Source organism: Sorex araneus, chromosome X, assembly GCF_027595985.1.
Source record: "Sorex araneus isolate mSorAra2 chromosome X, mSorAra2.pri, whole genome shotgun sequence".
Classification (NCBI taxonomy): Eukaryota; Metazoa; Chordata; class Mammalia; order Eulipotyphla; family Soricidae; genus Sorex; species Sorex araneus.
In genome coordinates this window covers 313,334,606-313,362,590 of record NC_073313.1, presented here as the reverse complement: position 1 = coordinate 313,362,590, position 27,985 = coordinate 313,334,606, and the positions used below count along the sequence as shown (strand labels likewise).

At 36.7% G+C, this 27,985-nt stretch overlaps 1 protein-coding gene across 1 annotated transcript; it reads right to left on the bottom strand.

The window, feature by feature from the left end:
• Positions 1-261: 261 nt before the first annotated feature.
• On the bottom strand, positions 262-26,598 carry SLC5A7 (solute carrier family 5 member 7). Its single transcript, XM_004609257.2, has 9 exons — positions 26,395-26,598; positions 24,900-25,128; positions 18,409-18,522; positions 17,463-17,618; positions 12,971-13,119; positions 12,209-12,352; positions 9,931-10,084; positions 6,509-6,726; positions 262-4,033 (listed from the first exon to the last, which is right to left on the bottom strand). The coding sequence occupies exons 2-9, from the start codon at positions 25,075-25,077 to the stop codon at positions 3,407-3,409; spliced, it is 1,740 nt and encodes a 579-aa protein (XP_004609314.1). The 5' UTR covers positions 25,078-25,128; positions 26,395-26,598; the 3' UTR covers positions 262-3,406.
• Positions 26,599-27,985: the final 1,387 nt, after the last annotated feature.

Here is a 27,985-nt window from a genome sequence, read left to right as displayed (position 1 = left end):
ATACATATCTTCCTGGTATCAATGGAACTTATATTTTTGATTCAAAGGAATCTTGTGAACAGCAGTTGGCCATCTTTCCAACAAAAAATAATTTAAATTTTGTGAAATATAGCATACATTTTCCTAAGATTTCTGCAAGTGATAACCTTTTGGTATTTGTATTTGCATATAGTCTAGTAATTCAATGGTTTGTTTCTGTTTCATTGCATAATTCTCTAAAGTACCATTGATAGAGCCCCAAAAAGTTAAACCTAGATTGAATTCTATCAATTCACTTTAATGCCATGTCGTTTAAAACATTTACACTGATAGATTCAAATCAAATTACTTTACTCATAATTCATATAATATCCTAACAGGCAAAATATATGTTTAGAACCATTATATATTTATAGATATATATGTCTGAAACTTACATAGCAAACGTACAATAAATTATGTAGTATACCAAGGTACATTTTTTTGAAGACTGAAAACAAAAAGTTCTAGTGTATGCTTAAAAGACAATGTTAATAGATATCTTCAAATAAGAAAGCTAGACTCCACTGTATTATATTTACTTATTTCAGGCTTACATTAATTTCATAGTCACATAAAATTCTGGATTTGTAAATATGACAATAATATTGAATTTTCACAATGAGAGTATGAGGCATTTTTGTTGACATTTCAATGTAGATACAGGCTTGATATCCTTAAAACTGTACAAAAAAATTATGTTACCCAAGAAACATGTTACAATTACTGTGAAAGTATGAAAATAAATGTTTTACTCTAATTCTTTATCCACATGTATTATTAACATAATTTAAACATAGCTAGGATAGTGTCAAAAAATGTTTATTGTTCTATCCTCATTGAGCATACATTTTTGAAAATCAGGTACATGGAATAAAGCTAGGACATGTTCACTATTATCCAACACATAAAAATACAACAAGTGATGAGCATAAGGCTTATCTTCCACGCTTTATAACTTTGTTCCTGTCCTAGAAAATGGGAGGGAAACTGAGTGAATTGTGCAATAAAGACTCTGTGATCATTATTTTATTTATTTTGATCTTCAACATTTTTTAATACTTAAAAATTATCTTACTAATATTTAACACATTTCCTAATAGATTTTATACTAGCTTTCAAGTAGGTGGAAAATAATGTATTAACTAAAAGTGAGAACAATTAGCTTAAATTATTTATCTAGTTCTTAATAATTTAACAAGGTAAACTCTCCCCATCTCTACAATGCTACAAAATGGATGAAATAGAAGAAATTTCAATTATTTACATTTATTACAACTTAATTTAAATATAACATTTGCTTATGTAATTGTTGCATAAAACCATAAATATGATGTCTACCAAGAGACATTACATATTTTTTATACTCTGTTATCATAAAGGATGATAAGTTTCTATGGAGACATGTGCCTAAGTAGGTTGAAACAGGAACTACTGGATGGAATGGATAAAAATCATTATTTAGGTAATTATATAGAAAGCATGAAACATTTAAAAAATATTATATCTTCCAGGAACATTAATGCCTATCATTAAATTATTTATACACATCAAATGTTTCCATCACTGTGATTTTTTTTTTTTTTACTGTGCTTCCTTTGGCTCATCTCTCGATCCATGTCAGATACTCATGGGATCCTCATACTTGCTGGTTCTAGAAGTTTATTATTTCCAAGTATCCCATCCTTGTGGTACTGCATTAAAATATGTCATTGTCTGCCTTAGAGGCAGGGGGAGGGTGGGAAAGGGGGGGTATGCCCGGGATATTGGTGGTGGGGAATGTGCACTGGTGGAGGGATGGGTGTTTGATCATTGTGAGATTGTAACCCAAATATGAAAGCTTGTAACTATCTCACGGTGATTCAATAAAATTGAAAAAAAATAAAATATGTCATGTCACAATATTTAATACTATCAACTTCATATTTTGAAAATTTACCTGTCTATTTAATATGTTAAACAAAAATGTGTATTATTTAATATTTTTAGAATATTACAATCAAAACAAGGAAAGAAATTTTCTTTTACAGCTTTAATATCGAGCATGAAGCTATGACCTCAAATGAGAAATGTGCTTGGAAAAAGTACTTCAGTTTGAACAATTCAGTCTACCTTACTTTATGGAATCCCATAGTAAGATACTTTTCAAGCTTAATAGTTAACACTGCTTTTGTAAATCAGCTCCAGTTACTTTTATAATATGATTAGTGAGAAAACATTTAAAATTCTTAAATTATATGACATACTATATATGTTTTATATATATATCCAGAAAAGGGGCAAAATAATACTTTAATACTCATTATAATTATGCAGACACAAAGTAGGGGCATTTTTTTCTCTTTAGTTCTTATTGTTACTTTCTGTTTTCTTTAACATTTTAACACTCACTATATGCTATTTTTTAATGATAATTAATCTAGCACTAAGTGTGGTTTATGCAAAATATTGCCGCAGATTTGATCTCTTTATACTAGATGTCTTTATACTAGAATATCCAAAATTTATTGGGTATTGTTTTCTAGTTTTACTATCATGGGGAGGTGCCAGTTTGTCTCCCATTATACTTTTCTAGTGCTACCTTAAATGGTTCATATTTAATACCATTACTAATTTACAAATAAATCAAAACATTGCATCTTTGAAGCAAAACTTCATATGGAGATGAAATCTATTTTCTGATTAATAAGCATATAGATTTATTGCTTAAATTTCCCTAATAATCATGTATTTTTGCTCTTTCGTGCCTATCTTAAGTGATTATTGCAGGTATGAACACAATCAAAGGAAGCCAGCACTACATCACAAAAACGAACTCAATTTCTTTCTGCTACATTTCACAAAAAAGGAAAAACACAATATAATATATTTGGTATACCACTAAAAGAAAAAAGCTAGCAAATGTTATAAAACATGAATAGAAATGTTTATCATCACATCAATAAAATCAGCTTGTAAATTCATTACATGATTAATCAAAGTACAGATAAATTATTCAAAGAGCTTCAGAGCTATAGTTAAGCTATTTTTTAATAATGCTATTAAATGATGTCCGGAGAAAGCCTATTTGATTTCCTAGGTTCTTTCATATATATTTAATTTACCATAATAAATATAATTAATCTTGTCATAGATCTTTTTAGTGGGATTTTATGTATTTTTGGCTACTGAAAAAAACTATTGAAGTCAAAATCAAATGAGAATGCATCAATGAGAGAAAGCCACTGCTTTTTTTAAGTGTTTCCTAATATCTTTGCATTTGTAAAATTGCACTTTCATATGGATTTTTGGCCTCTTGTAATTTTTAAAATATATTTTTATATGCTGCACACCATACTTTCAGGACTCGCCTGTTTGAGAAAGCAGTTTTTTATTTCTACAGGGATTACTATAGATTATCTTCGGTCCCAGATCCATCTGGACTGGAACTGATGTCAAGAAAGGCCTCTTTGTTGGTGAAAGTTGAACTGAGTGTAATGCTCTGCCGAGGCTTCACAGGTGCAAGTTCATCTAACTTAATGTTTTCATTTTTGACCAGAATTGTCTTATCCATGTTTTCTTCACTGTGCCTTGCAACAACAGCATCAAATACGTCTAATTTGGGTGGCAAGGTTCCACTTTCAAATAAGTATTTGGCTAGATAAGAAATACAAACATTGAATATGAATGAGGTAACCATTGCAAGAGTTTTAAATGGGAATCTCTGATAATACATACCATTCTTGTCAGAATAGTAACCAGGGTAAAAGATTAAGGGCTGAAGGTGTAAGTATGGCTCTCCACCAGTTATTCGTAGTAAAAGGCCGGAAATGTAACCTGCCACGGCTCCATATGTGTTAGTTCCCTTAATAAAGAGCACAGAAAGCAGCTGTGGGAAGATGATGATGTAAACAAGATCTGAGCTGAGGTACCAGAGACCATAGATTGTCTTTGTGAGCAAGGCCATGGCTGTTGCAGATGCTCCAAACACAAGGACCGTGATTCGCATGACCCAGACGATTTCCTTGTCTGATGCCTGAAAGTAATTGCAGATGTCAGAATTTCACACAATGTATTGGCTCATTTAAACAAAGGAGATAGAATTGCAAGCATTTAAAAGGTGATCTAAAGAATTCTCCTGGCTTAAGGGGGGCTGGGGAAAGTGTATTTCTGGTATAAAGGTCTATAATACATGATTTGCAGTTGGAGGAGGTCAGGTTTAATACAAAACACCACTGGAGTAACCTTAACATCCTCTGGGTCCTTGACACACCCCTTTACCCCAGCAACACACAAATTCACATATAAATTCCCTAGTTTAAATTGATCGATCAGCAAACTGAACAAAAATTAGAATATCTAAAGCAAGCAGTGTTACGTGGCCCTCTGTATCATCCGGGAAAGGTTTCTGCTGATAATGCAGGAAGCACTGACCACAATGTGTTTTCCTGAATGTGTGTGTGTGGGGGGGGGGGGGTGGGGAGCGGGGAGGGGTGTTGAATCAGGGAGAGAAAGTAAAATACCTTACATGTTGTCATAAAGGACTAACAGTATAGTGACAACACTTTACATATTTAGGAATAATTTTTATATGGCATACCTGCTTCCTCTCTGTGGGCACACTAGCATCTTTGAGATTAACCATCTTGAATAAGTAAATGATACTCTTTGATTAACTATGAACTAGGAAGCCAATAGGAAAGCAACATTTTAGGAAGACAGCAGAGGGGATTACTGGCTCCTCAGTGATCAAAGCAGCATGCTGATAGGCATCCAGTTGATTAATTAAAGACAATCAAGTTAAAAAGTCATTTTATGACAAAAGTGGACTTAAAAAGTCAAGTGAAGAGCATGATACACAGGTACCCCTGAGAAAATGTTTAATATTCTGCTTCTCTATGTTTCTAACCTTTTTTAAAAAACACTGAATTAAGGTTTTTCTAAATTATTTTAAGTTTCATTAGAAAGACAAAAGAAGGCCAGAATGATAGTACCAGGTTTGATCCCCAGCATCCCATATGGACCCAGCACCACCAGGAGTAATTCCTGAGTACTTCCAGAGCCAGGAATCACCAGGTATGATTGAGCAGCACCAGGTATGACCCCAAAAGGCAAAAAGACAAAAAAGAAAAAAGACAGGAAGCTTAAATTGTCTCTTGCCCCTCTCCTGGCTGTCTTCACTGGGGCCCCTCGGAGGGGGTGGGTTGAGTTCCCCCCATCCCCGGCCCCTGGTAGAGTCCCAGAAGCCAAAGACATCTGGAACCCAGCCACAGCCATGCTCAAGGCCCCTCTCCACATGCTCGGATGAGCCTCATGCATGGAGGAACCCAAGTGTGTGGGACTCAGGGCTAAGACCTCCAAGGCTGCTTGGATTGGGAGTGGACCTCTTCCACCCAGATCCCCCATTTTCCAGTAGCTAGGTGGTCACACCCAGAAACTGCCCCGGTGCTGTGTAATCTCATCAACAGCCAACATCCAGAGACTATAAAACCAAGCTCCTGGGCCATGCGACATCTTATTGCCTAGTTCTCCCTTCAGAGAACCTGGCAAGCTACTGAGAGAGAGAGTTTCCTGCCCATATGGGAGAGCCTGGCAAACTTCCCGTGGCTATTCATATGCCAAAACCAGTAACAATGATGGGTCTCATTTCCTTGACCCTTAAAGAGCCTCCAATGCAGCACCCTTGGTAAGAATGAGTAAAGAGAGGCTTCTAAAGTCTCAGGGATAGGACAAATGGAGACGTTTCTGAGACTGCTTGAGAAAATTAACAATTAACGGGACGATGATGACAATGATGAATATTAGTTATTTTTAGCCAATGTAATATAGTTACATTGATTTGCTTCCTTTAATAGTAGCATAAATGACAACATAAAAAATCCATAAGTAAAACTTATGTAATATGTAATTATGTATGCTTCTAATTATGATAAGTTTATTTTTTGTTCCTTTTAAATTTATTATAGGTAGAGTAACATATTTTATTTATTTATTTTTTTGCTTTTTGGGTCACACCTGGCGATGCACAGGGGTTACTCCTGGCCGTGCTCAGGGGACCATATGGGATGCTGGGATTTGAACCCGGGTCGGCCGCGTGCAAGGCAAACGCCCTACCCGCTGTGCTATCTCTCCAGCCCCAGGTAGAGTAACATATTTTAAATGGCTGATTTTTTTTGGTATTTGCTCTCGGTTTGCACTGTTACCTCACCATCATCAAGATACCCAAGAGTCTCCATCCCATGCCTCTATGTCACTCTGCCACCTACTCTTGTTCCCCCAAATCTGCAGTAACAAGTTTGTTATCAATTGATATTATGTATACACTTTTTGGTTTCCCTTTATATGCAAATAGGTGAAATCATCTGTGGTTTGTCCTCCCTCTGGCTAATTTCACTCAGTATGATAGTTTTGTCATATTTTAATTAAGAATATTAATAAGCATGCAATATGACATGCAGAACAAGTATAAGAATGGCAAAAGCAGTAACAAGTTTTAAAAAGCAGTTCTTACATTTTGTCTGAATGAAAGCTGATAGATGTTCCGAGCAAACATAGAGCTTGCTGACAAGATTGAAGAATCTGCTGATGACATAACAGCAGCAGAGACCGCACCAAGACCAAAGAAAGAAATGTACACAGGGCAAAGATACTGAAGAACAATTGGTAAAATCATGTCTGCTTCCTCTTTAGTCTTGGGATCTGGGAACCCATACGTAGTTTGGTTCCAGTCTGTTGGATAGAAATAACAAACAACAACCAAGAAGCCATATGTTTTTCATCCTTTTGGGAATCATTAAATTTACTAGGCAGCTTTTAGAATGAATTTGGTTTATATAAACTAGTCTCATTAAGTGGGAAGTTCATGTCAAGCAAAATTGTCTTATATGTACTGACTACTATCAGGTTTGGTTACACTTTTGTTTATAATATCTGTACAAAATATGGTGGGGATGTGATATTAGAAACATATCTATATTCATTCATATATAAAGAATATATATATGAGAGAGATACTTCACTATATATTTCCATTCTATGATGGTGGCTTTACTTTATACAGGAACATGTAAAATTTTCCTAAAATAAATCATGGGTCATTTTGAAACATGAGAGGATACTTACTGTTGATTCGTTAGCTAGTTTTGCATAAATAAATCAAGAGAATAGAGAGCTATTCTTAGTCACTCTTAGCTATACGCAAATTGGATTTTGTAGTTTTCTGAGCATTAGTTTTTCTCTCAATGCAATTCTTTTTTGCATCAAATCACATTTATTGGTAATGGGAAGTGTGATAGATAAAGTACAGATGATTTTAAAAATATTTTAATTTTTGCCCCATGATTTTCAAATTTGGTCAATAGTAGATTGTTTTTCACTGAAGGAAAGTTAGGTATAAGACTAAAAGTTTTAGTTTTTTGTGCTGATTGACAAAATTGAAACATAAGCTAATGTCTGAATATATAACCTTTCTGAATTCTTTAGTTTATCAGCATATGCTAAAGAATACAACAGAACTGCTAAATGTATGTTAGAATTCTTTCTCTTTAATTTTTTTTTCTTTTTGGGTCACACCTGGTGGAGCACAGGGGTTACTCCTGGCTCATGCACTCAGGAATTACTCTTGGCGGTGCTTGAGGGACCAAATGGAATGCTGGGAATCGAACTCGGGTCAGCAGCATGCAAGGCAAACACCCTACCCACTGTGCTATAGCTCTAGCCCCTCTCTTTAATTTTCTAAGCTGATTAAATATCATGAGTATAGGACAAACAGGTGTGGCTTCCTTTGGGAAACCCTTTATTTTTTAATGTTTTCATTTTATATTATAATTGTTTGAAGTGATACCTTAGCACTTTGATGACACAAATTTTATAGTATTAATGAGATTTTTATCATACCAGAAATAATATAATAAATTTTAAAAAGCATAGGTTTAGATATCTTTAGCCTTTTGTCTTTAAACAAATATTAACAATGACAAGATGTTTTTCTAGTTTCACATAAATATTATCCTTTACTCTAAGGCACCAATACCATTAGTCATATTTTTAAGTGTTTATGTTAATTGCAATGAATAGCTATAGTACAGGCATGAACCATGATGTTTATTTTAAAAACTAAATAACCCAGAACCAGAGCAATAGTACAAGGGTTAAGGCACTTTCCTTGCATGTGGCTGACCCTGGTTTGAGCCCCAGCACCACATATGGTGTTCTAAACATTGTCTGGAGTGACTCCTGAACACAGAGCCCTTAGGAGTAAACCCTAAAAATTTCTGGTTGTGGCCCAAAGACAAAAAATAAATAAAATAAATTAATTAAAATTAAATACTTGAATTAAATTATTGAATGGACTTGGGAAACTGTATTGAGTGCCTGGAATTGACCTGGGTCAGCTGAGTGCAAGGCAAATGCCCTACCCTCTGTCCAGCCTGTCCATGAAGAGTTTTTTGAGAAAATTTATTTATTAGAGGAAAAGACAGGGTTTTCAGAATCAGGCTGAGAGGTCATGACAGAGATTTTTTAATCTGTAAACGAAAAGTGAACTCGTTGAACGTGACTGAAAAGAGTAAATAATATTGTTTAAGTGAGGAGATGGTCTTGGCTTTTTTCTCTTTTTGATTTCTAGACATACTATCCTTTTGGAGCACAGCGGTTGGGCGTTCACCTTTGACTCGGCTGACCCGAGTTGATTCCTCCGCCCCTCTCGGAGAGCCCGGCAAGCTAAGGAGAGTATTGAGCCCTTGCGGCAGAGCCTGGCAAGCTACCCGTGCGTATTGGATATGCCAAAAACAGTAACAATAAGTCTCTCAATGAGAGACGTTACTGGTGCCCGCTCGAACAAATCGATGAGCAACAGGATGACAGTGACAGTGACAGTTTTACTAATTGGAAACCAACTCAGTCATGTGCATTTCATCCTGGATTATCTTTATAGAACACAACAATATGAAAGGTAAACATCAAATTTGCATTAATCATCTCTACCTAGATAAGGCTGTTAGCTAGGGGACAATATGATTAGGAATCATTAACAAATTCAATAAAACTCAGGGAGACAATGCTTTATCTTAAACCAATTTTGAGCAAGTTATCCCATGTGACTAAAAGACTTAGTGTAATTCAATTTTTTCCTTTGATTTCCTTTTTTTGTTTTAAAGTTACAACCAGAAGTTCTGGGGGATACTCCCAGCTCTGTGGTCAGTAGTCATTCCCAGCAGTGCATGGGGGACCATGCAGTGATGGGGCTCGAACCTGGGCCTCCTGTGTGCAAACCATGCACTTAGTCCATTGAATCATCCTTCTAGGCTGCTTTAGTTTATCTCTACCTATACATACTAATTTTTTCAAGGAAGAATGCTCTTAATTAACTAGCTAATGAAAATTGAAAGTAATAATCTCAAGTTCAAAGATGACCACGGTATGGCCAAAAATTGTTTTAAGCCAGTACGTATCAGCTCTGGTGACACCTTGATTCATAGAGAAACTGAACAATAACAAGTGTCTTGGTTTATTTTAGGTTATTAAAACAGAGTCTCTATGGCGTTAACCATCAATAGGTATATTTAAAGGCTACCCCCCTCCCCTGGTGATGTCATTGTGCACTTTGCCTGCGAAACTTTTTGGACATGAGAGTTTACGTATAAATATATACGTACATATATGCATTGCATATGTATAATAAATATGTCAACCTAGGAAATGGTGTGCTCACAAATATTTTGTGGGTAAGGTGAGCAATACAAATGATGGAGGTCACTGAACTTCAAAGTGTTTATTGATAACCACAATAAGTGACATACATGAACATTGCTGAGAAACAGTCAACCCGTGTGGGAGTAAAAGGAAAACACGGGTGAGGGAAGCTAGCATGGTGGTAATCGGTCACTTCAATATAACTAAGTGGGTCAATTAATGAACCTGCAAAAGATTTACCTGTTGATGCTCCAATGGCTCCAATGAGTATTGCTGGTAGAGCCATTACCAGGCACCCAAACGCTGCCAGAAAGGAGAGCACTTGAGCATAGGTGGCTGAGGATGAAGAAAGGACCCTTTGAAAGTAGGCCTGCCATGGGATTCCACCCAGCATCTATAGTAAAAACACAGGGACATAGAATGAATTAATAAACTAACACCTGCCAAACATTTTAAAAATAAGATTTATTTTAATCATATTCAGGATGACTGGTACAGATCGGTATTTCTTAATGCTCTCATGAACAATTTGGAGCAAGTTATTCTCTATGTCACTCAGTGCCTTCGTTTATCTTTACTTACTGACTGATTCATCTCTGCCAACATACCACACACTTCAACTGCTCTCATTCTGCATTTCTCCTTCTTTCAGTTGCATGAATACTTTTTTTCTTTTTGGGTCACACCCGACAATGCTCAGGGGTGCACTCAGGAATTATTCCTGGCAGTGCTTGCAGGACCATATGGGTTGCTGGGAATCGAACCTGGGTCAACTGTGTGCAAGGCAAACGCCCCATCCACTGTGCTATCATTCCAGCCTCGAGTTGCATGAATTTTTAAAAGATCTTTTTCTTCGAGCAGAACTTTCATTTTCTGCAGTTTATCTCCCTCAAGTTATATACTTGTTACATATATACTTGTTACAACTGAGTTACAAATACTCAGGAGCTTTTATTTGTGGTTTTAACTATTAAAACAAAGCCTAAAAAAATCTGAATGTATGGGATGCAATTATAGAACAGAGGTTAAGTTACGGTAGATCCCAGTTCCGTCCCTGGCACTGCATATGGTCCCCCAAGCACTGCCAGGAGTGATTCCTGAGCACAAAGCCAGAAGTAAGCCCCAAGCACTGCAGTGCGTGGCCCAGAAACCAAATAAGATTCTGAAAGTACAAAGTTTAAAATAAATCAATATAATTAATGAATATGAGCTATCAGAAAATGTGATGGCTGTAAGAGTACAAGAATGCGAAGGACTTGAGTGTTTCTCTGGAGCTGACTGTGCACTATGAATCAATGCATTTGGATGTTTTACAAGATGGGATGTATAGAGTGTTAGGAAAATAAAGCATCAGAAATATTAAAACTCTTATGTTTTACTCACTTTTATCTCACATATAAAAGTAATATAACACTTATTAAGTGAGTTCTAGTGTAGTATATTGATAATTGCATTATACCTGCATAGAAAATGTGCCTAAAGCTATTCTTGAGAAGCACAGTTTAAAAAATTTGTGGGCGGGGAAATAGTTCAGTGATTAGGGTATCTGTCACATCCAGGTTCAATCCCTGGATGAACCTGGTTCAATGGCCTCCTAAGCATTGTCAGGCCTAGGGTCTCCCAAAACATCTCCAGATGTGATTCTGGAGGTTTCTGAGCATCGCAAGAGTAGCCTTGGTGGTCCCCAGCATCATAGTGTACAAGCAGCACTACAAAGCCTTAGCAGAACCACATTCTTAAACCCTAGCATTGAACCCCTAGCTCACTTGGCTGAGTGTCCTGAATTGACCTTTTGCATCCTCTGGGAAGTACTTGTTAACACCCCCATCACCACCAAAAGAAATGTCTGGAGACTTATAGCACCATTAATTCATATACTCAGTAATTAGTGACTGTGGCACTGTATCACTGTCGTCCCATTGTTCATCAATTTGCTCAAGTGGGCACCAGTAATGTCTCCATTGTGAAACTTGTTGTTACTGTTTTTGGCATATCGAATACGCAATGGGTAGCTTGCCAGTCTCTGCCATGCAGGCAGGATACTCTAGGTAGCTTGCTGGGCTCTCCGAGATGGATGGAGGAATCGAACCCAGGTTGGCCGCGTGCAAGGCTGTATTGGAGAGAGCATTTGTCTTGCACTCGGCCAACCTGGGTTCGAATTAGTGACTAAGAAAGTTATTTCAGAAGAAATTGGTACTTACAACCTTAATCCAAAATTTTTTAATTCAGACTTTTAGATCATTTGTCTCTTGGATTGGGGGAGATATAGCTGACTATATTTTTATCTAAAGAACAGAAAGGTGGAGATGTAACCCACCACAGGTTACATCTTAAAGATTTCATTTGATGTTTACATGACCCATACTCAGTAAGTGACTCCATACTTCCAATGGAAAGTGATTAATTCAGAAATAGACACATGCCAGAGGTAAACTGTAGATTAAACATTATAATATTAAAAGATAATTTTAGTTTTGGTGTAATTAGATTTAGTTCCTCAGGTCCGAATATGGCTTACCAACAACAGAAAATTATCAAGCCAAGTGTAGACTTCATAGGATTCAATGGTCCCCAGCCAAGGCTCCCGGTATTTGGTATGCACAGCTGTGTATCCAATGTCAGTAACTGCAGGATGGGACATTGCAAATGGGACACTGATCCACTGAAACCAAAAAATGACATTAGAGAATTAGGATGTGATTCCTTCACTATATGACTTACAAAAGTTTTAATTTTCTTTTTCTCTTACAGACCTCATAGATCAGTAACTTATCTTGCCTAGATAGAGAAGAACCTAAAATCATATTTCTTATGAACACAGTAAAATTATGATTTAAAAAAGAAACAGTTACATTTGGCCTACTTCTGTACTTTATTATATCATGTCATATCATATAGGAGTAGTCATCAGAAATATTTGGATCAAAAACACTAAAACTATCAAGAGTATTTATATTCATATATAAATGTTTGTTTTTGGGTTTGGGGCCACACCTGGTCCACTTTGAAAGATCCTTCTAGACTCTTGCACAAATTAAACTAAGCACACACTTTCCCAACAAAATATAACAAAATGACCAGCTTTTCACCCAACTATTAATGAAATTAAAAATTAAATTTTAACTGAAATTTAATTTTTAATGCAATAAAAATTCCATATGATTACAATAGAATTTAAAAGTGAAGAAGAGATGGAGAGTGAAGGGAGGAAGAGAGAAAGGTGAGAATGGGAGAGAGAGTTAAAAGACTAACAGAAACAGAGGCAGAGATTTTCACTTACCAGACCTACAAATATGCAAAAAAGTTGGACAACATCAGTGTAGGCCACTGAGTAGAGACCCCCCACCAGGGTGTACAGGATGGCAATGACTGCGGAGACAATGACAGAAGCATGCACATCAACATCAATGATTACGCTGATGGTGGCTCCTGAAAGAAAGTCAACAAGAAAACTGGTGGATATCCTCAGTAGATTCTCTGTCCTGGGTAATGGTTTATTACGGTGATTCAATTAAATTAAAGAAAAAAAAGTAACCTTGCAGATACTAAAAAAAAAAAAAAAAAAAAAAGTTTAGTGACAATAGCTATTTCAGCCTGTGTTATGTGAAATGCTTTGAATGATACATATCAATATATTTCAATAACTTGGAAGATATTTCTTTCTGAACATAATGTTTTAGTCATTTGAAGTAATTGAGCAAATTTCATGTGTGGATATCTGAAATTCATAGTATCATTAAAAGATTTTGTAAAAATATATCAAAAATAATTTGTGATGTCTCCACAAACTCTAAAATATACTCAATTGCATGCATTATTTTATTCATCACAATTTTATTCATCAAAATAAAACCCCTTGAATAAACATTTATACATTTTAAATTAATCTTAAATTTCTATTTTTCATTAATTTCTTTGAACTTTAGTTAGGAGACAGTTAGTATAAGGTACCAAGATATGAGACAAATTTGTAGAAGAAAATATTAAAATTGGCAAATTGTATTATCTGACAACATTTTCTCTTTCAACTGTGTAAAAAATCATATTCATTTTATTTAATTGATGGAGTATTTTAGTCCTGTACCTAGGACACCAATGTACTGGAGTTTAACATGATAGTTTTAAGTTATTTTTACAACAATAAGTGTAAACCTGTTTCAGGTTCAAATATGTGCCTTTCTAAAATTAAGACTTTTAAAATTATGTTGGCTGGTATGTTATTTCCAATGAGAATATTATGGTATAAGCACTTGAATTACTGCTCTTCTTGTTCTACAACTCTCTTCCCCATTGTTCTCAAAAGCTATATTATTTATATTTCATATTTTAACACAATACAGATTACAGTGACAAAATATATGCAAGATACTTGTTGTGTTTTGTGTTTGTATCATCAGTGGCTAACATTGAATTATACTTTTCAATTGCATTGGAAATTTCATCCATCAAAGATGTCTATTAGTTTTCTCAAAGAGCACTAGGGGCAATTTTTATTTTAAGTAAGAAGACAAACATTTTCTTAAGAATTTATTTTCAGAACAACGAGTGTTGGTGTGAATATAGAAATAAAGGGATTCTCATTCACTGCTGGTGGAAATGCTGATGGTCAGGCTTTGTAGGAAGCAATATGGAAAACATCCCTCAAAAACTTAGAAATTAAACTTCCATATGGCCCAGAGATGTGGCTCTTGGGAATATACCTTAGTGGCCTCAAAACACAATGCAATAAAGCTATCAAGACAAAGATTTTAGCATTGTTCACAATATCCAGAATCTGGAAACAACCCAAGAGCTTGAGAATAGATAAATGGATGAAGAAACTATGGTATATCTACACAATAGAACACTCGGTGGCTATTAAGGAAAAAGAAGTCATGAAATTTGCTTATACGCAGAGAGCATCATGCTAAGTGAAATCTGTCAGAGGGAGCAGGACAAATGTAGAATGATGGCACTCATTTGCAGAATGTAAACAAAATATCAACACGGTATGTAATAATGCCCAAAGACAGTAGAAACAAGGACCGTAGTAGGAAGCATACCACCAACAGGGTGAGGGAGTGTAGTTAGGACAGAGAAGTCAGTGGTTAGCTAGTCACATTCATAGTAAGGATCAATAGAACTTATACTAGTTTACTTTGTTGTTTTTGCTTGTTTGGGAAGTCAGACTAAGTGTTGTGCTTCAATGTTCCACTGAAGTACTTGGGTTTCCTGCCCCGTGGTGGTCAGGAGACCATGCCATGCAGGCATCAAACCTGGACCTCTTGCATGTAAAACATGTGCTGCAACCCTTTGAGCCATATCCTCAGTCCACATACTTCTCTACTTTTAAGATAATGTCATTAATGAACAGTAATTTTCAATTATGCCTGACCATTACTTTTAATAATATTTTTATTTTGTAAAGCAGTTCACAATATTTCATTACATTTAATATTTAAACACTAATCCTACCACCATTACATATTCCCACCACCATTATTTTTGATGCTTGCATCCCAAACCCCAGTTCCTGCCCCAAAGCAGAACCGAGGTAATATATTTTGTATTGTTGGTTATGAAAAACTGCTGAAAATGCTACAGAAAAGTATACTTAGAGGAAAGATGGTGAATATTGTTTTATTTCACTCAGGGGCCATAAAGCCCTTTTATAAGAGATCACTAACATGTTGCTAGAGGTTGAGCCTTGTGTGCTTATATATATATATATGTATATATACATATATATGTGTGTGTGTGTATAAATATTTTCCTCTTTGATTGGTTGCCTCCTACTTTGAACTCCATCTAATGTGGTGCAGTACTCTTGGAGTATGGGTAGGGTGTGTGGTATAAAGTATTTGTGGCTCTGCAGTCCAGGAGTAGGTTCACTTGTGGGTGAGACTTGGTCCAAGTGTGTGGAGAGTAGCTGTGAGCACTATTATTGAAGAAATATTGGCATTAATTAAAAAACTCATATTCATTCTCTTTATCAGAGCATGGATACTAAGCAGTAGCAGTAATGCTTACATATATGCTGCTGAATATGTATGTTTGCATGTATGTGTATAGATGCATTAAATTCATTAATGCATTTTATATTTATATATTGATATCTAGGCACTTACACATACACATATACATAAATAATACATCAAATTTCAGAATTTAGTCAGTATACTCATGTTTCAGGAAGTCTTTTGAAATATTAAGTTATTAATTCTATTTTTCCTTTAGGCTCCGTTATATAAATTGATCCTTATTCAGTGAGTGAGCATTTTGCCTTCTGCATTCAGCCCACTCCTCTTTAAATATCTCAGCAGGAAGTTTATTCTTAACACCCAAAATTTTTGGTTGAAAGCAATGACAAATTACCATTGATTTTTACTTCAGAGCAAGATAGAAAGAAAAGTGTGTTTTTACAATTTCATTAGGCTGTAAGTGCAGTGGTAAATGTAGATAATTAATACTTAGCACTGGGAAATGCAACATTTTTCATTGAGTTACTCAGTATTTTATAACTATCAAGTTATTTTCTACATTAGGTAACTTTTTTATTTTCTAGTTGGAGTCCAACAAAATAACGTAGGATTATACAGAAGTTTGAGAAGGGAGCAAAATGTAGTATAAATGACTAATATTACAGATGTCATATCTGATGGTAAAAATTAAAAGAAGAAAATGTGTAGCCTAAAATATTCTACAAAGAAGGAAATGTCTTTTATCTTACTTCTTCTTTGACCACATATGGCCTTAATGAAGACATTTCTATTTGTAAGAAGATGGGGGATAATATATCGGGAGGCCTGAATGCCAAGCATTGACAGGTTCACTGAGGAAGGTTGTGAAACTTCTGTTTCTGTTCATCTTCAAGAAGAAACTACTTGGTCAGAAGGTAGGCTATCATTCTTAAAATTCTCTAACTATCCCTTTCTATTCTAAACTTATGAGTGGGTTTAGCATCCAATGGTCTAAAACATGTTGTCCATAGCTTTAATGGATCTTAATTAGTCATTAGTCACTAGAGAATCTACACTCATTTTGTAAGTCCCTAAACATGTCCACAATCCAATTTTTATGAAATAATGGCGTTACATTGGAAAGAAAGGACACATTGGTGGGATTTTCCTTGTTTGAAGAAATTGCAACCATAAATAATTCAGTCATTTATTCGTTCACTTGTTCATAATAGGATTGCAACTACTAATAATATATAGGATTTGCTTCCAATAAATAGGTACTCCCTTTAGATATTGAAAATCATGAAAAGGCTTAAGTACAATGAAAATAAATTCCAGTAGTTACCTAACGCACCCAAAGATTAAGGCATCCAACAAATGTTTTTGGGTGATTGCTTGGTGAAAATAACTTTTATACGATCTGAAAAACACTTCCTGGGTTTGCTAAGCTTGTGTTAAAGAAGTGGAGATGAGTGGAAAGGAAAAAACGCCTGGATTTGCAAGATGTCAGAGACGAAAGGAGTGCTTTAGTGTAATAAAAGGAAAGCAAGGAAATAATGAGAGAGAACATCAGCACTGACATCATCAAAAGACTGTGGATATCGGTTTAGTTTCAGGAGAGAAAGGGGTATGATCAGATTTGAATTTTAAGAGGAAGTCTAACTTCCTGGTGGAGAATATAGGAGGAGACAGAACTGCAAGCGAAGGTTTCATCATTCCAGGTGGAGGTGAACTGGCTTATTGTTGAAGAGAGTAAGGTTGAGTATGTAAACTTATTCCGAAGAAATTCAATTAGTCAGCGATACAGCAATAATCGCATCTATTTGTTCTTACCTAAAGCAGAAAAAATAGCTGCGGCCCAGAACATCTCTCCCATTAGCGCAGGAATAAACAGGAGTCCACCCATGCGCTTTCCATAGATCTGCTGAAAAGGGTCTAACATGGTCACGTAGCCCTTTGAGCGCATAGGTTTGGCAAAGAAGAGACCACCTAAAGTAAGTTAAAACATGCATGAGAAAATTAAACCGTCATAATGTAATAGTTATACATTGTCAATATTTGGCTATGCTATAATTTCCCAAGGAAATACATATTTTAGAACACTTGAAATTTAGTACATTTGAAATATTGTTCAAGAAGAAACATTGGTGAAATATAATTTTTCTATTTATATTTATGCTCTAAAGACAATTAAATAGTATATCTGGGGCAAGCTGATTAAAACATAAGTACAGGACAACCATAGACTCATATTTGATGTATTTATATATTGAATTCTCATATATTTAAATATGCACAAGATTCCATGAAGGTATTCTGAGTACAAAAACGTTTAGAAACTCTGCTAAATTCTTAACCTTTTATCATTCAGAGGCAGAAAAAAGATTCAGGTATAATTCAAATTGGTTTAATTTTAGTAATATATTTGCACTGCTTTTGAAATAAAAAAGAATGTTAAGAAATAAAGATCAAGACTTGACTTTTTTACCTATCCCATAATCAAGAGATCAAATAATATATGTATTAGTGTTCTGTTATTTAGATAGTTCTGGTATCAACTTTACACCTTCATATTGCTTTTCTTGTCATTTCAATTATTATTTTTAACTCCAATTGTTGGGGGAGGGAGAGAGTTCCTATATTATTGCTAGAGGTCAAGTGGTGCTGGCCCATCTGGGCTCTGACATCAAGATGCTCCATCCTTTAAGCTATCTTGCAATCCATAGGTGAGCTCTTCCTGCTTGAGTAGGTAGATGACTAAGGTTAAACTTTCACTTACCTAAAATCAGACTCAGAGCGTATCCAATGGGTGCCTGAGCCCAAGCTAGACCATATTCTGGAACATACACTGCTTCAGCTGTCCCATTGATATAACCTCCTCCAACCCAGGTAGCTGAAATAGAATGAAAAGTGAAGAAAAAGCGCTGTCAAACATGTCAGAGCCTAAATTTGCTCAGCAGAATCTCAGTGGTTATGCACCTCTTGTGGCTATCGAATGCCAAATGCAGTTAATCTGAATCAATACATTCTATGAATATAAAATACAAAAAGCATTTTAAGGTTTAGTATTGAAGAAAATTAATTGGAGATGTCCTGATAATTCATTTTTATTGATTATATGGTAAAATAAAAGTATTTTCAAGTTTTATTGATTTTCAAGTTTTATTGATTATATGGTAAAATGAAAGTATTTTCAAATTATTGATCTCAATAATAATATAATTTCTATGAATTCATCTGTTTCTTTTATGTTTTAAAATTTGTAGAAAAGTTAGCATTTTATTTTGAGTTTATATTATATTTCTATTGGATGGTGTTAACTTGATTATTTTTGTCACAATATGTTAAATAATTCTAGAGGTAATAGATTCTGAGATAATGAGTGAATGAATGAATATATGGTGTCCAATTCTACTCTCAATACTGTATCTGTGAATATAGAAGAATACAGAAGCATCCACAAAAGTCTGATATATCTTTATTTCAAAGTATGGTTCTAAATGTATTAGTCTTTCACCATTAATAACTATTGTTGTCAAGAAGTGGAATGTGTGGGTGTATGCGCAAATGTGTACATGTGTGGTCCTGGGTATGTGTGTTTTTCATTAATAAAGTTGTTTCTTAAATGTTCTGGATACACAAAACAGAAGGTAGGAGAAAAATATTACTTAATATCAAAGAAACTTCCATGTGACTTTTAATTAGATTTTTCCTTTTTACTCAAGTACTTAACACACATTTTATATATTTATGTATTCATTTATAATGTACTTTAAACATTTATACATTGCAATATATATACAATTTTATGTGTTTATATATTTTGATTTAGGGCCATAGGATTCCCTTCCTAACTCTGTACTCAGGGGTCACTCTTGGCAATGCTTGTGGAACCATATGTGGTGCTGGGGATGGAACCCAGAGAGGCCATGTGTCAGGAAAGTCTTTTACCTCTTGTACTATCTCTTTGCCCGTCTAACGCACATTTAAACCCTCAGATGGAACTCAGAAGAATTTAAAATATTGACAACATACTCACTTGCAATCCTTTTGTTTTGATCTAAATCCTTTTTTCAGATATTTAGTATTTTAGAGACAACAAAACATATTTTATTTTACTAGATGCTATTTAGAAAAAAATTTATAGCAAAATGGTAGCAGAAGCAAAATTAAGGAGTCAAATGAAGTATTTTTAAGCTAATTTGGAATAAAAGTGAACTATAGACTCTACCATTTTCTCCAGGAACACAATGTAAAATGCTCTCTGCTGAAACACATATCTTTACTGTTTATATTCCCATGAGAATTAAAATGTGACTGAAAGTAGATAACGAACCAAACATAATGACCCCTCAGTGTCTGTGTTGCAAGCTATAAAGCCCCAAAGTAGAGAGAGAGTACGGGGAATAATGCCTGCCATAGAGGCAGGGGGAGGGTGGGAAAGGAGGGGTATACCCGAGATATTGGTGGTGGGGAATGTGCACTGGTGAAGGGATGGGTGTTTGATCATTGTGAGATTGTAACCCAAACATGAAAGCTTGTAACTATCTCATGGTGATTCAATAAAATTTAAAAAATTTAAAAAAATAAAATGTGACTAAAAATAAATCTCTAAAATATCCACTAAAGAATTTCAGTCATATAAATAATATGTCTATGAAACTATTCATAACAAGTATTTCTGTTGTATTATTGAGCCAGAATTTATCTGACTTTTGGAGCCTCAGAGGTAGTACTGTGGATTAGACGCTTGTCTTGCTACATGCTACATGCTGACCTGGGTTCAACTCTCTGCACCTCCTTTGGTCCCCTGAGCAGTGCCAGAAGTGATCTCTGAGCTGAAAATCTGAAGGAAGACCTAAGTAAAGCAAGGTGTGACATCCAACAAACACCCCCTCCTCAAATACAGAGTTTATCTGACCTTTGTTCCAAATACAAACCAAGAATATTTGAGAATACTAAGAAAGAATATTTGAGGTTATTGTTGCTTTAATTAGGTTAATATTAAAAAAAAACTTTCTCCAAAGGAATTTTAAAAACATTTACATGAAATTTTATGTACAAATTCCTAAAGTAAATGTAAGATTGTAACCATTTTCTAAAGAAGGACTGAAGGGGCTGCTGTAAAGGCAAGACAAACCTCACAAACAGAGCAAAGAGCTGGGTTAGAGGCAGGGTGAGGAGGTGAGAGGGGAGTAGGGTGGGGGAGTGGTTATGTCAGAGGGAAACTAGGCATATTGGTGGTGGGAAGTGTACATTGGTGAAACCATGGGTGTTGGAAGATTATATGATGGGAAGCAAATTATGAAGAACTTTTTGTGTATCTCATTGTGATTCAATTTTTAAAAGTGAATTATTTTTTTTTAAAAAAAGATTGTAAGTTTCTGAGTTCCAGCCCTAGCACAGCTTGGGAAGCTACAGGAAATGCTTTTATCTTCATACTAGCCTATATATGATGGTAACACAAAGAAAATGCTACTACTTTTTTATTTTCTGCTCAGGTTTGCTAAAATTTTATTTTGAGGGTTTGGAAGCCCCATCTGGCAGTGCTCGGGTCTCCATACTCAGGGATCACTCCTGTCAGTGCTCAGGAAACCATACATGATGTCTTGGATTGAAACAGCATTGCCCATGTTCCCCGGCCCCTCCTAAAATTTTTATGAAATTTTCTTCTCTATCAAGTAAAATTGTAACAATGATGCAAAGAAATAAATCCCTACAGGCACAGAATCTGAGATCTTCCATTAGACAAGTCTATTAAAACACTGGCAATCTTTCGTGGCATACCAGCAATCTCGCACAGCATAAAGTAAATGTTTTTACAGTCTTACAAGCAAAAAGCCTATTTTTGATAATTTTTCACTGGATAGGTCTCTCCTTCATGCAAAAGAGAAAATTAGTTCTTGCATGATTGCAAATATTACAGTACAAGCACAAAGACTTTGTTACTTATTAAACAAAGTCCCTCCGTGTTTTATCTTTCTAGTTCCTTCTACTGCTCTCCATGTTAATACATTTTATCTCAGATTAGTGAATGAGAATAAGAATTCCTTTGAACTATGTACATCTTCAGCAAGGTAGCAACAAAGATTCAAGGAAACATAAGTGGCGAATTGGCCGACACAATTGTGCTAGGGAAGTGAGAGGGAGCAAGGCTGGGTTCCTTGTGTGAAGGATATGGGTTACACTGGTGATGGATGTGGTGCTGGAATTATGTTCATGAGAAACTATTATTAATAGCGTTGTAAATTAAAAAACCCCAAAAATTAAACTATGTGCATCTTAATTTTTCTTTCATATAATCAATGAATCTGACAAGGTTTAGATGATATGGCTAAAATTTTAAATGAATCATGACATTATTTGGCAATTTTGGCAATTTTGAATTCTAAAAGATTTTAAGGTATGCTTAAAAGCCAAGAGCCCATAGCATCTTATAGGTAATATCATAATTCAATTTTTCAATATTATTAAATGAGGCAAATTAAATAGAAAAATTGCAAATAAAAAGAAAAACTTTATGAACATAGAAAATTGTTAAAGTGTATTGCAAAATTTTTCCAGGAACAAAACAGTGACATATAAGAACTCTTTCATTCAGAGTAGCAGTCTTTTTGTTTGTTTGTTTGTTTTTTGCTTTTTGGGTCACACCCGGCTATGCACAGGGGTTACTCCTGACTTTACACTCAGGAATTACTCCTGTTGGTGCTCGGGGGACCATATGGGGTGCTGAGAATCGAACCCTGGTCAGTCTCATGCAAGGCAAACACCCTACCCTCTGTGCTATTGCTCCAGTCCCCAGAGTAGCAGTCTTATTGAGTAAAGTTTTAAAAATTGTTGCTTAAGTTTGCTTTTCTAGTTTCTTTGTAACAGGAAAGTGAGAGCAATGTAATTACAACCTATATTGATTTTTTTTCACGATAAAGATTTTAGTGACTGGTCCTCATACACAGAAGGCATAATTATTTCTAAGCCATACCCCAGTTCATATCAAATTTTAAAAAATAAATTAATAATCTATAGGTTTTCTGCAGTGATGTCTAATGGTGTATGACTAATTCCAACAATACTTAGCCAGGTGGGGGGACTGAGGGCTCAGGATGATCCTACCTTATCATATTGTGGACCAAAAATGCCGGAAGCCACCAAGGTCATTCCTAAGGTGGATTTGACTGACTAGGGCTATGCCTGTGGTGCCAGAATCTAACTGAGAGCTTTGCATGTTCGAGGTTCATGCTCTACCACTTTGAATCAGGTCTCTGGAACCCCAATTTTAATTGATTTCACATATCAATATTTTATCCAAATTTTTCAGGGAAAGACATATTTGTGTTGTAGTGAAAAATGAAAATGGAGGCACAGAGCTCTCCACACTGTTCATCAATGCTAAGAAGAGGAAATAAGAAAATCTATACCAACATTTTAGTTTACTTATCTTTTTTTTTTTTGCTTTTTGGGTCACACCCAGCAATGTATAGGGGTTACTCCTGACTCTGCACTCAGGAATTACTCCTGGCAGTGCTCAGGGGACCATATGGGATGCTGGGAATCGAACCCGGGTCGGCCAAGTGCAAGGCAAATGCCCTACCCGCTGTGCTATTGCTCCGGCCCCAGTTTACTTATCTTTAGATAGCAGGTTTCTGAATGATTCTTATTCTTCAATTTTTGCAAATATCATCATAGAAAATATTGTTCACAATACAAATACATGTACATATGGAGAAAAAAATAGTCATGGAGTAAAACTGCAAACTATGTAACTTTATAAAGAAATAAGGTGGAATCTTTAAAAAGACTATATATATATGGATGGGAAGATGGGGTAAAGGCACTTGCCTTGAATATTACAAATTTGGGTTCAATCCCTGGCACTACAGATGGTGTCCCCAGCATGCAAGGGGTCAGTCAAGCACAGAGCTAGGGAAGAAAACCCAGCTCCTTAGGGTGTGGCCTCAAGTGTTCCCCTGTTCACTACAAAAAATAGAGGGTTATGTGTGAGCAGTTGGGAAAGGCACTGGGTCTGGGGCTGCCAGTAAACCTGAGTCTGCTAACAAGTCTGCTAACCTTGTTAACCTTAACACGATTTAATCCTCATGAAAACTAAATAAAACAACAACAAAAAATACAGTTTGCAGCTAATGTTATAGTTCAACAGGTCGGGTACTAGCTGTGCAAATGCCAGACCTGGGTTGCATCCTGAGCACCACATATAGTCCTCCCAGCTCTGCAGGGAGTGATCTCAGAACAGAACAAGAGTAAGCACTGAGTACTGCCAGTGTGGCCCCAAAACAAAGAAAAAACAGACCCCACCAATCTTATTTTGTTTCCATGAGCCCTTTCACAAACAACATGGTGCTAACAACCAGGTATTCTGCCCTTCACCCAACCCCTTCTGGGATGTGAGTGTAAGGAATCTCCTTGACAATGGGCACTCAGAGTTTCTGTTAGTATCAATTACATTAATAATGTTTTTAAATATATAAAAAATCTAAAATCAAATGAGTGTTATTGATAGCTACATATAAAATGATATAGATATAAATTAAAATTTTACCAAGAAAAATATAAAGTACATCACTAAACAGAACCTTGTCTATACTTAGGACAGAATTATTTGTCCCTCGGAATGCAGATTGGAAGGAATCCTGGTAGGACACGCCCTAACCTTCCGCCTGTTACATCAAGGCATTTAGAAATCCCTTTGTCATTTTTGTTTTTCAGTTCTGTGTTTTCCACCTTATCACTGCCTTCCTGTCAGGAAATTAGGTTATCAAATGGGAGAATTAGGTTTCAAAACAGGGCATCAATTAATTTGGAAATGTGTCATACCCAAATTGATTCATTCAAGTTTAAAACCATCACCAGTGAGTGCGTATGAAATTTGCCATTTAAAAATAACTCCAAGTCAAAACAACATGCCTACATTAGTGAAAATCAGCTATTGACGTTTCACCTCATTAATGGACACGTAACTTGCAACACAAAGACAATTTTGCACATTTCTCCAACCTTCCTTTTTTCATCCACTAAAGAGTCCAGACAATCAAATTAGTTTCATTGATATTCTATCCAGTGATTCATTATAAACTCATTTTGTTCAATTGCTCAAAGTTGAAACCACTTTGTTTTATTTTTAAATAAATGTAAAATCATTTTAAAATACATTTAAATGGAGAAAAATTCCCCCAAAGACAAAGGAACAACATTTCCTTTGTTACTGAGAAGCCAAGGCAGGGTAGGCAGCATGGAATGAGCAGCATCTTCACCTACCTGTCATGGTAAATCCACCCACCAGCAGACCAATATCTCTGCCACCAACTATGATGGCTTCACTGCGCTCTTCGGCACTGCCACTGTTTTTGGTTCTCCAGGCAGCCCATATTCCAACCAGCAAGATCAGAAGGTAGAACACGATGATAGCTATCAGTCCTTCCACATGGAACGCCATTTTTGCTTAGGAGTCCGTGTGGTTCCACAACTGGCTACTTCATCAAGACTTCTGAAAAAAACATAGCCGGGCATTATAAACCAACCAATGATGCACAGGAAGCCAGTAATGAAGCATCTGGTTTATGTTAGATTATGTGCCACTTAAAGGAAAAGTATATTGAAATCACATGTTAAACTCATAGTTACCAACAAGTGTCCACTATTTTACTAATTTTCTCTTTAGCAAGCTATTGTTTCGGCCATCCAAAAATAAGAAAATATGAAAATGATAGTGAAAAGATATGATCGTATTTATTTTTGCTTTTGATAAGTCACTTCACTTACAAAGAGTATTTCTACATTAACATTTTGAAACAAACTTACCATTCAATCTAGAATTATTCAGTAATGTAATCTCAAAAGAGACTAGCCCAATACAGTCTCATTCACCTATCCCTGTTTCCAAATAATTTCAGGAAATCATCCCAAGGGAAAGATAGCTATGTAAATAGCTGAAAAAATATTTAGGAAAATCCACGTAAAAAACTCATCAAACCCAATTTTCAACAAGTGGCTTATTGTTCAATTTATCGTAGTAAGTAAAATGCAGTGTTCAAAGGATCTAGCCTCTTAATCAACTCTCCTTCCTTATCCATTGTCTTCATTCCTTCCCTCTCTCCGTCCTCCTTAATAACGTACACAAGAAAACAGAAAACCATGGGGTTAAAATGCAGTATTCGTTTACAAAAAGATGAGGGGGTGCAGCATCAACGCTATTAAATAACAAGAATCTTTAAGACAGAGCTAACACTTTCATTTTGGGAATTCTTGTTCTCTTGATTACCCCACCCACCCCACCCCCTTAAGCGATCAAGGTTCATTCATGCACCCTGGTTCACATAAACAAGTTTCTGGAGGAAACTTCGATTTTTTTTTTTTCTTTTCTGCAAGCAGGTGGGCAAAGAGACCTCGACGGGAAGAAGCAGCCTCCATGGGATTTCGGGGGAAGCCAAAGAAGCGCCTGCAAGCAAGAAGCGCTGTGCCTTTGTGACCCTTCCAGAAGAGAAGTTCTTTCTGGGGCCACAGCTGGCGTCCAGCAGCTTCTTGTTGGGGCGTGTGAGAGTGGGTGGAGGGATGCCTTCTACCCATCTGCCGCGCCCCGACTTCCCCGCCACTCGCACCCCCCCCCACCCCAAGTTCCTGGAGCGCGGCTCACGGACCCGCCCTCGCAGGTTCACCGAGCAGCGTCCCCCTGGCTGGTCCAGGAGCAGCGCCCGCGCGGTCCGGTGCGCCCAGTCCGTGCGCCCGTGGTGCCGCCCAGCGGGCTCCTTCCTACCTGGCGAGGGGAAGCAGCGTAAGGTCTGAACCTCCGCCAAGGTCCGGGGGAGACGCAGGCTGGAGGCGCGGAGCGGCTTGGGGCTGGGCCAGGCAGCGGGGACCCGGCTTGGGCGGGCGGCTCCGACCGCGCGTCCCCAGGAGTCGGGGCGCAAAGTTGACAGGTGTGAATGCGCGAGCGAGCTGCGAGCTCGGCTTGGTGCGAGGTGGCGGCCGCTCCCGGGGGTTGGCACAAGTCCCCTTTATAAGGTGGCTGGCGGGGGCGATCGTCAGAGCTCGGGAGCAGACGTCAGAGTGGAGCGGGGCTGAAGCTGCGGCCTGGGACAGTGCCCTCCGGAGCGGGCGAGTGCGGGTGCCAGCGGAACCAGCGCTTGGTGACCTGGAACACAGCCTGGCCCATGGGCAAGCACCGAGGCTGAGCAAAGCGCCCGCCTTGACGGAACGGGCACGTCTCTGCCACCGAGTCCCGCGGGTCATTTTCATTCTAACTTCCCATGACCGTGGTTGGCAGCTGGGAATGGGAAGACAGGGAGGGTCCCAGAAACTCACGTTTTTCAGCGAGGCAGAGGGAAGTCTGCTGTCAGGAGGGGCGGGGTTCTTTTCTTCTCAGCCCTGGCAGGCAATGGCTTCACTGAAATCAAGAATTCCTCGCCCACCTAGTCGCCTCTGGCCTAGGGTTGACGTTGCTTCAGGCTCCCCTGTCAAGTCGTTTAAAATTCGTACCCCTTTCACCTAAGAAAGAAGGTCAAAATGCTTTACCAGTTGTTCAAAACAACAGCAAGATTTGCACATAAGCCAGCCAAGAGAGCTCTTGCTCACTAAAGTGATTTATTCCAGAGTTTGAAAAATTGCTACGTTGTTTTAATTATCATCTACCTACTTATCTTCTAGACCTAGATAGCTATATTGATATTAAAGTTATCTATATATCCATATATCATATCTAAGTATCCATATCCGTATTCCATATTGAGCTATATTTTGTAGATCTAAATCATTACAGATTTTTGTGTATTGAAATACATATGTTCTTGTGTATGGAAAATAGTAGACAAAGAATCACAAGTTCTCTGTCCTCTCACTTCTCTCTATATCCTCTTCATATTTTACCATAACAACAGTATTAGAAATTAATAACTGATTGAATTAAGTATGACAATTTCTTTCCTAGTGTCCACCTTGCTGTAGGCAGAATTTCAGATCATCTTCAACTTTACTAAACTGGAAATGAATCCCCAAATGTATATTGCCTCTGTTTTGCTTTTCTTTCTTTCTTTTTTTAAATTGAATCACCATAAGATACAGTTATAAAGCTTTCATGGTCGAGTTTTATCATACAATAATTAAAAACACATCCCTCCACCAGTGTACATTTCCCACCACCAATGTTCCCAGTATCACTCCCACCACCTTCACCTCACCCCACCCATTGCCTTTACGGCAGACACTTTCCTTTTTACCCCTTCTCTGTTTGGGGACATTATATATTATAGTTTGCAATACAGATTTGAAGAGGCCATCACGTTTGATCCTTTGTCTACTTTCAGCAAACATCTCCTTCCTGAGCGATCCCTCCAACCATCATTGACTTA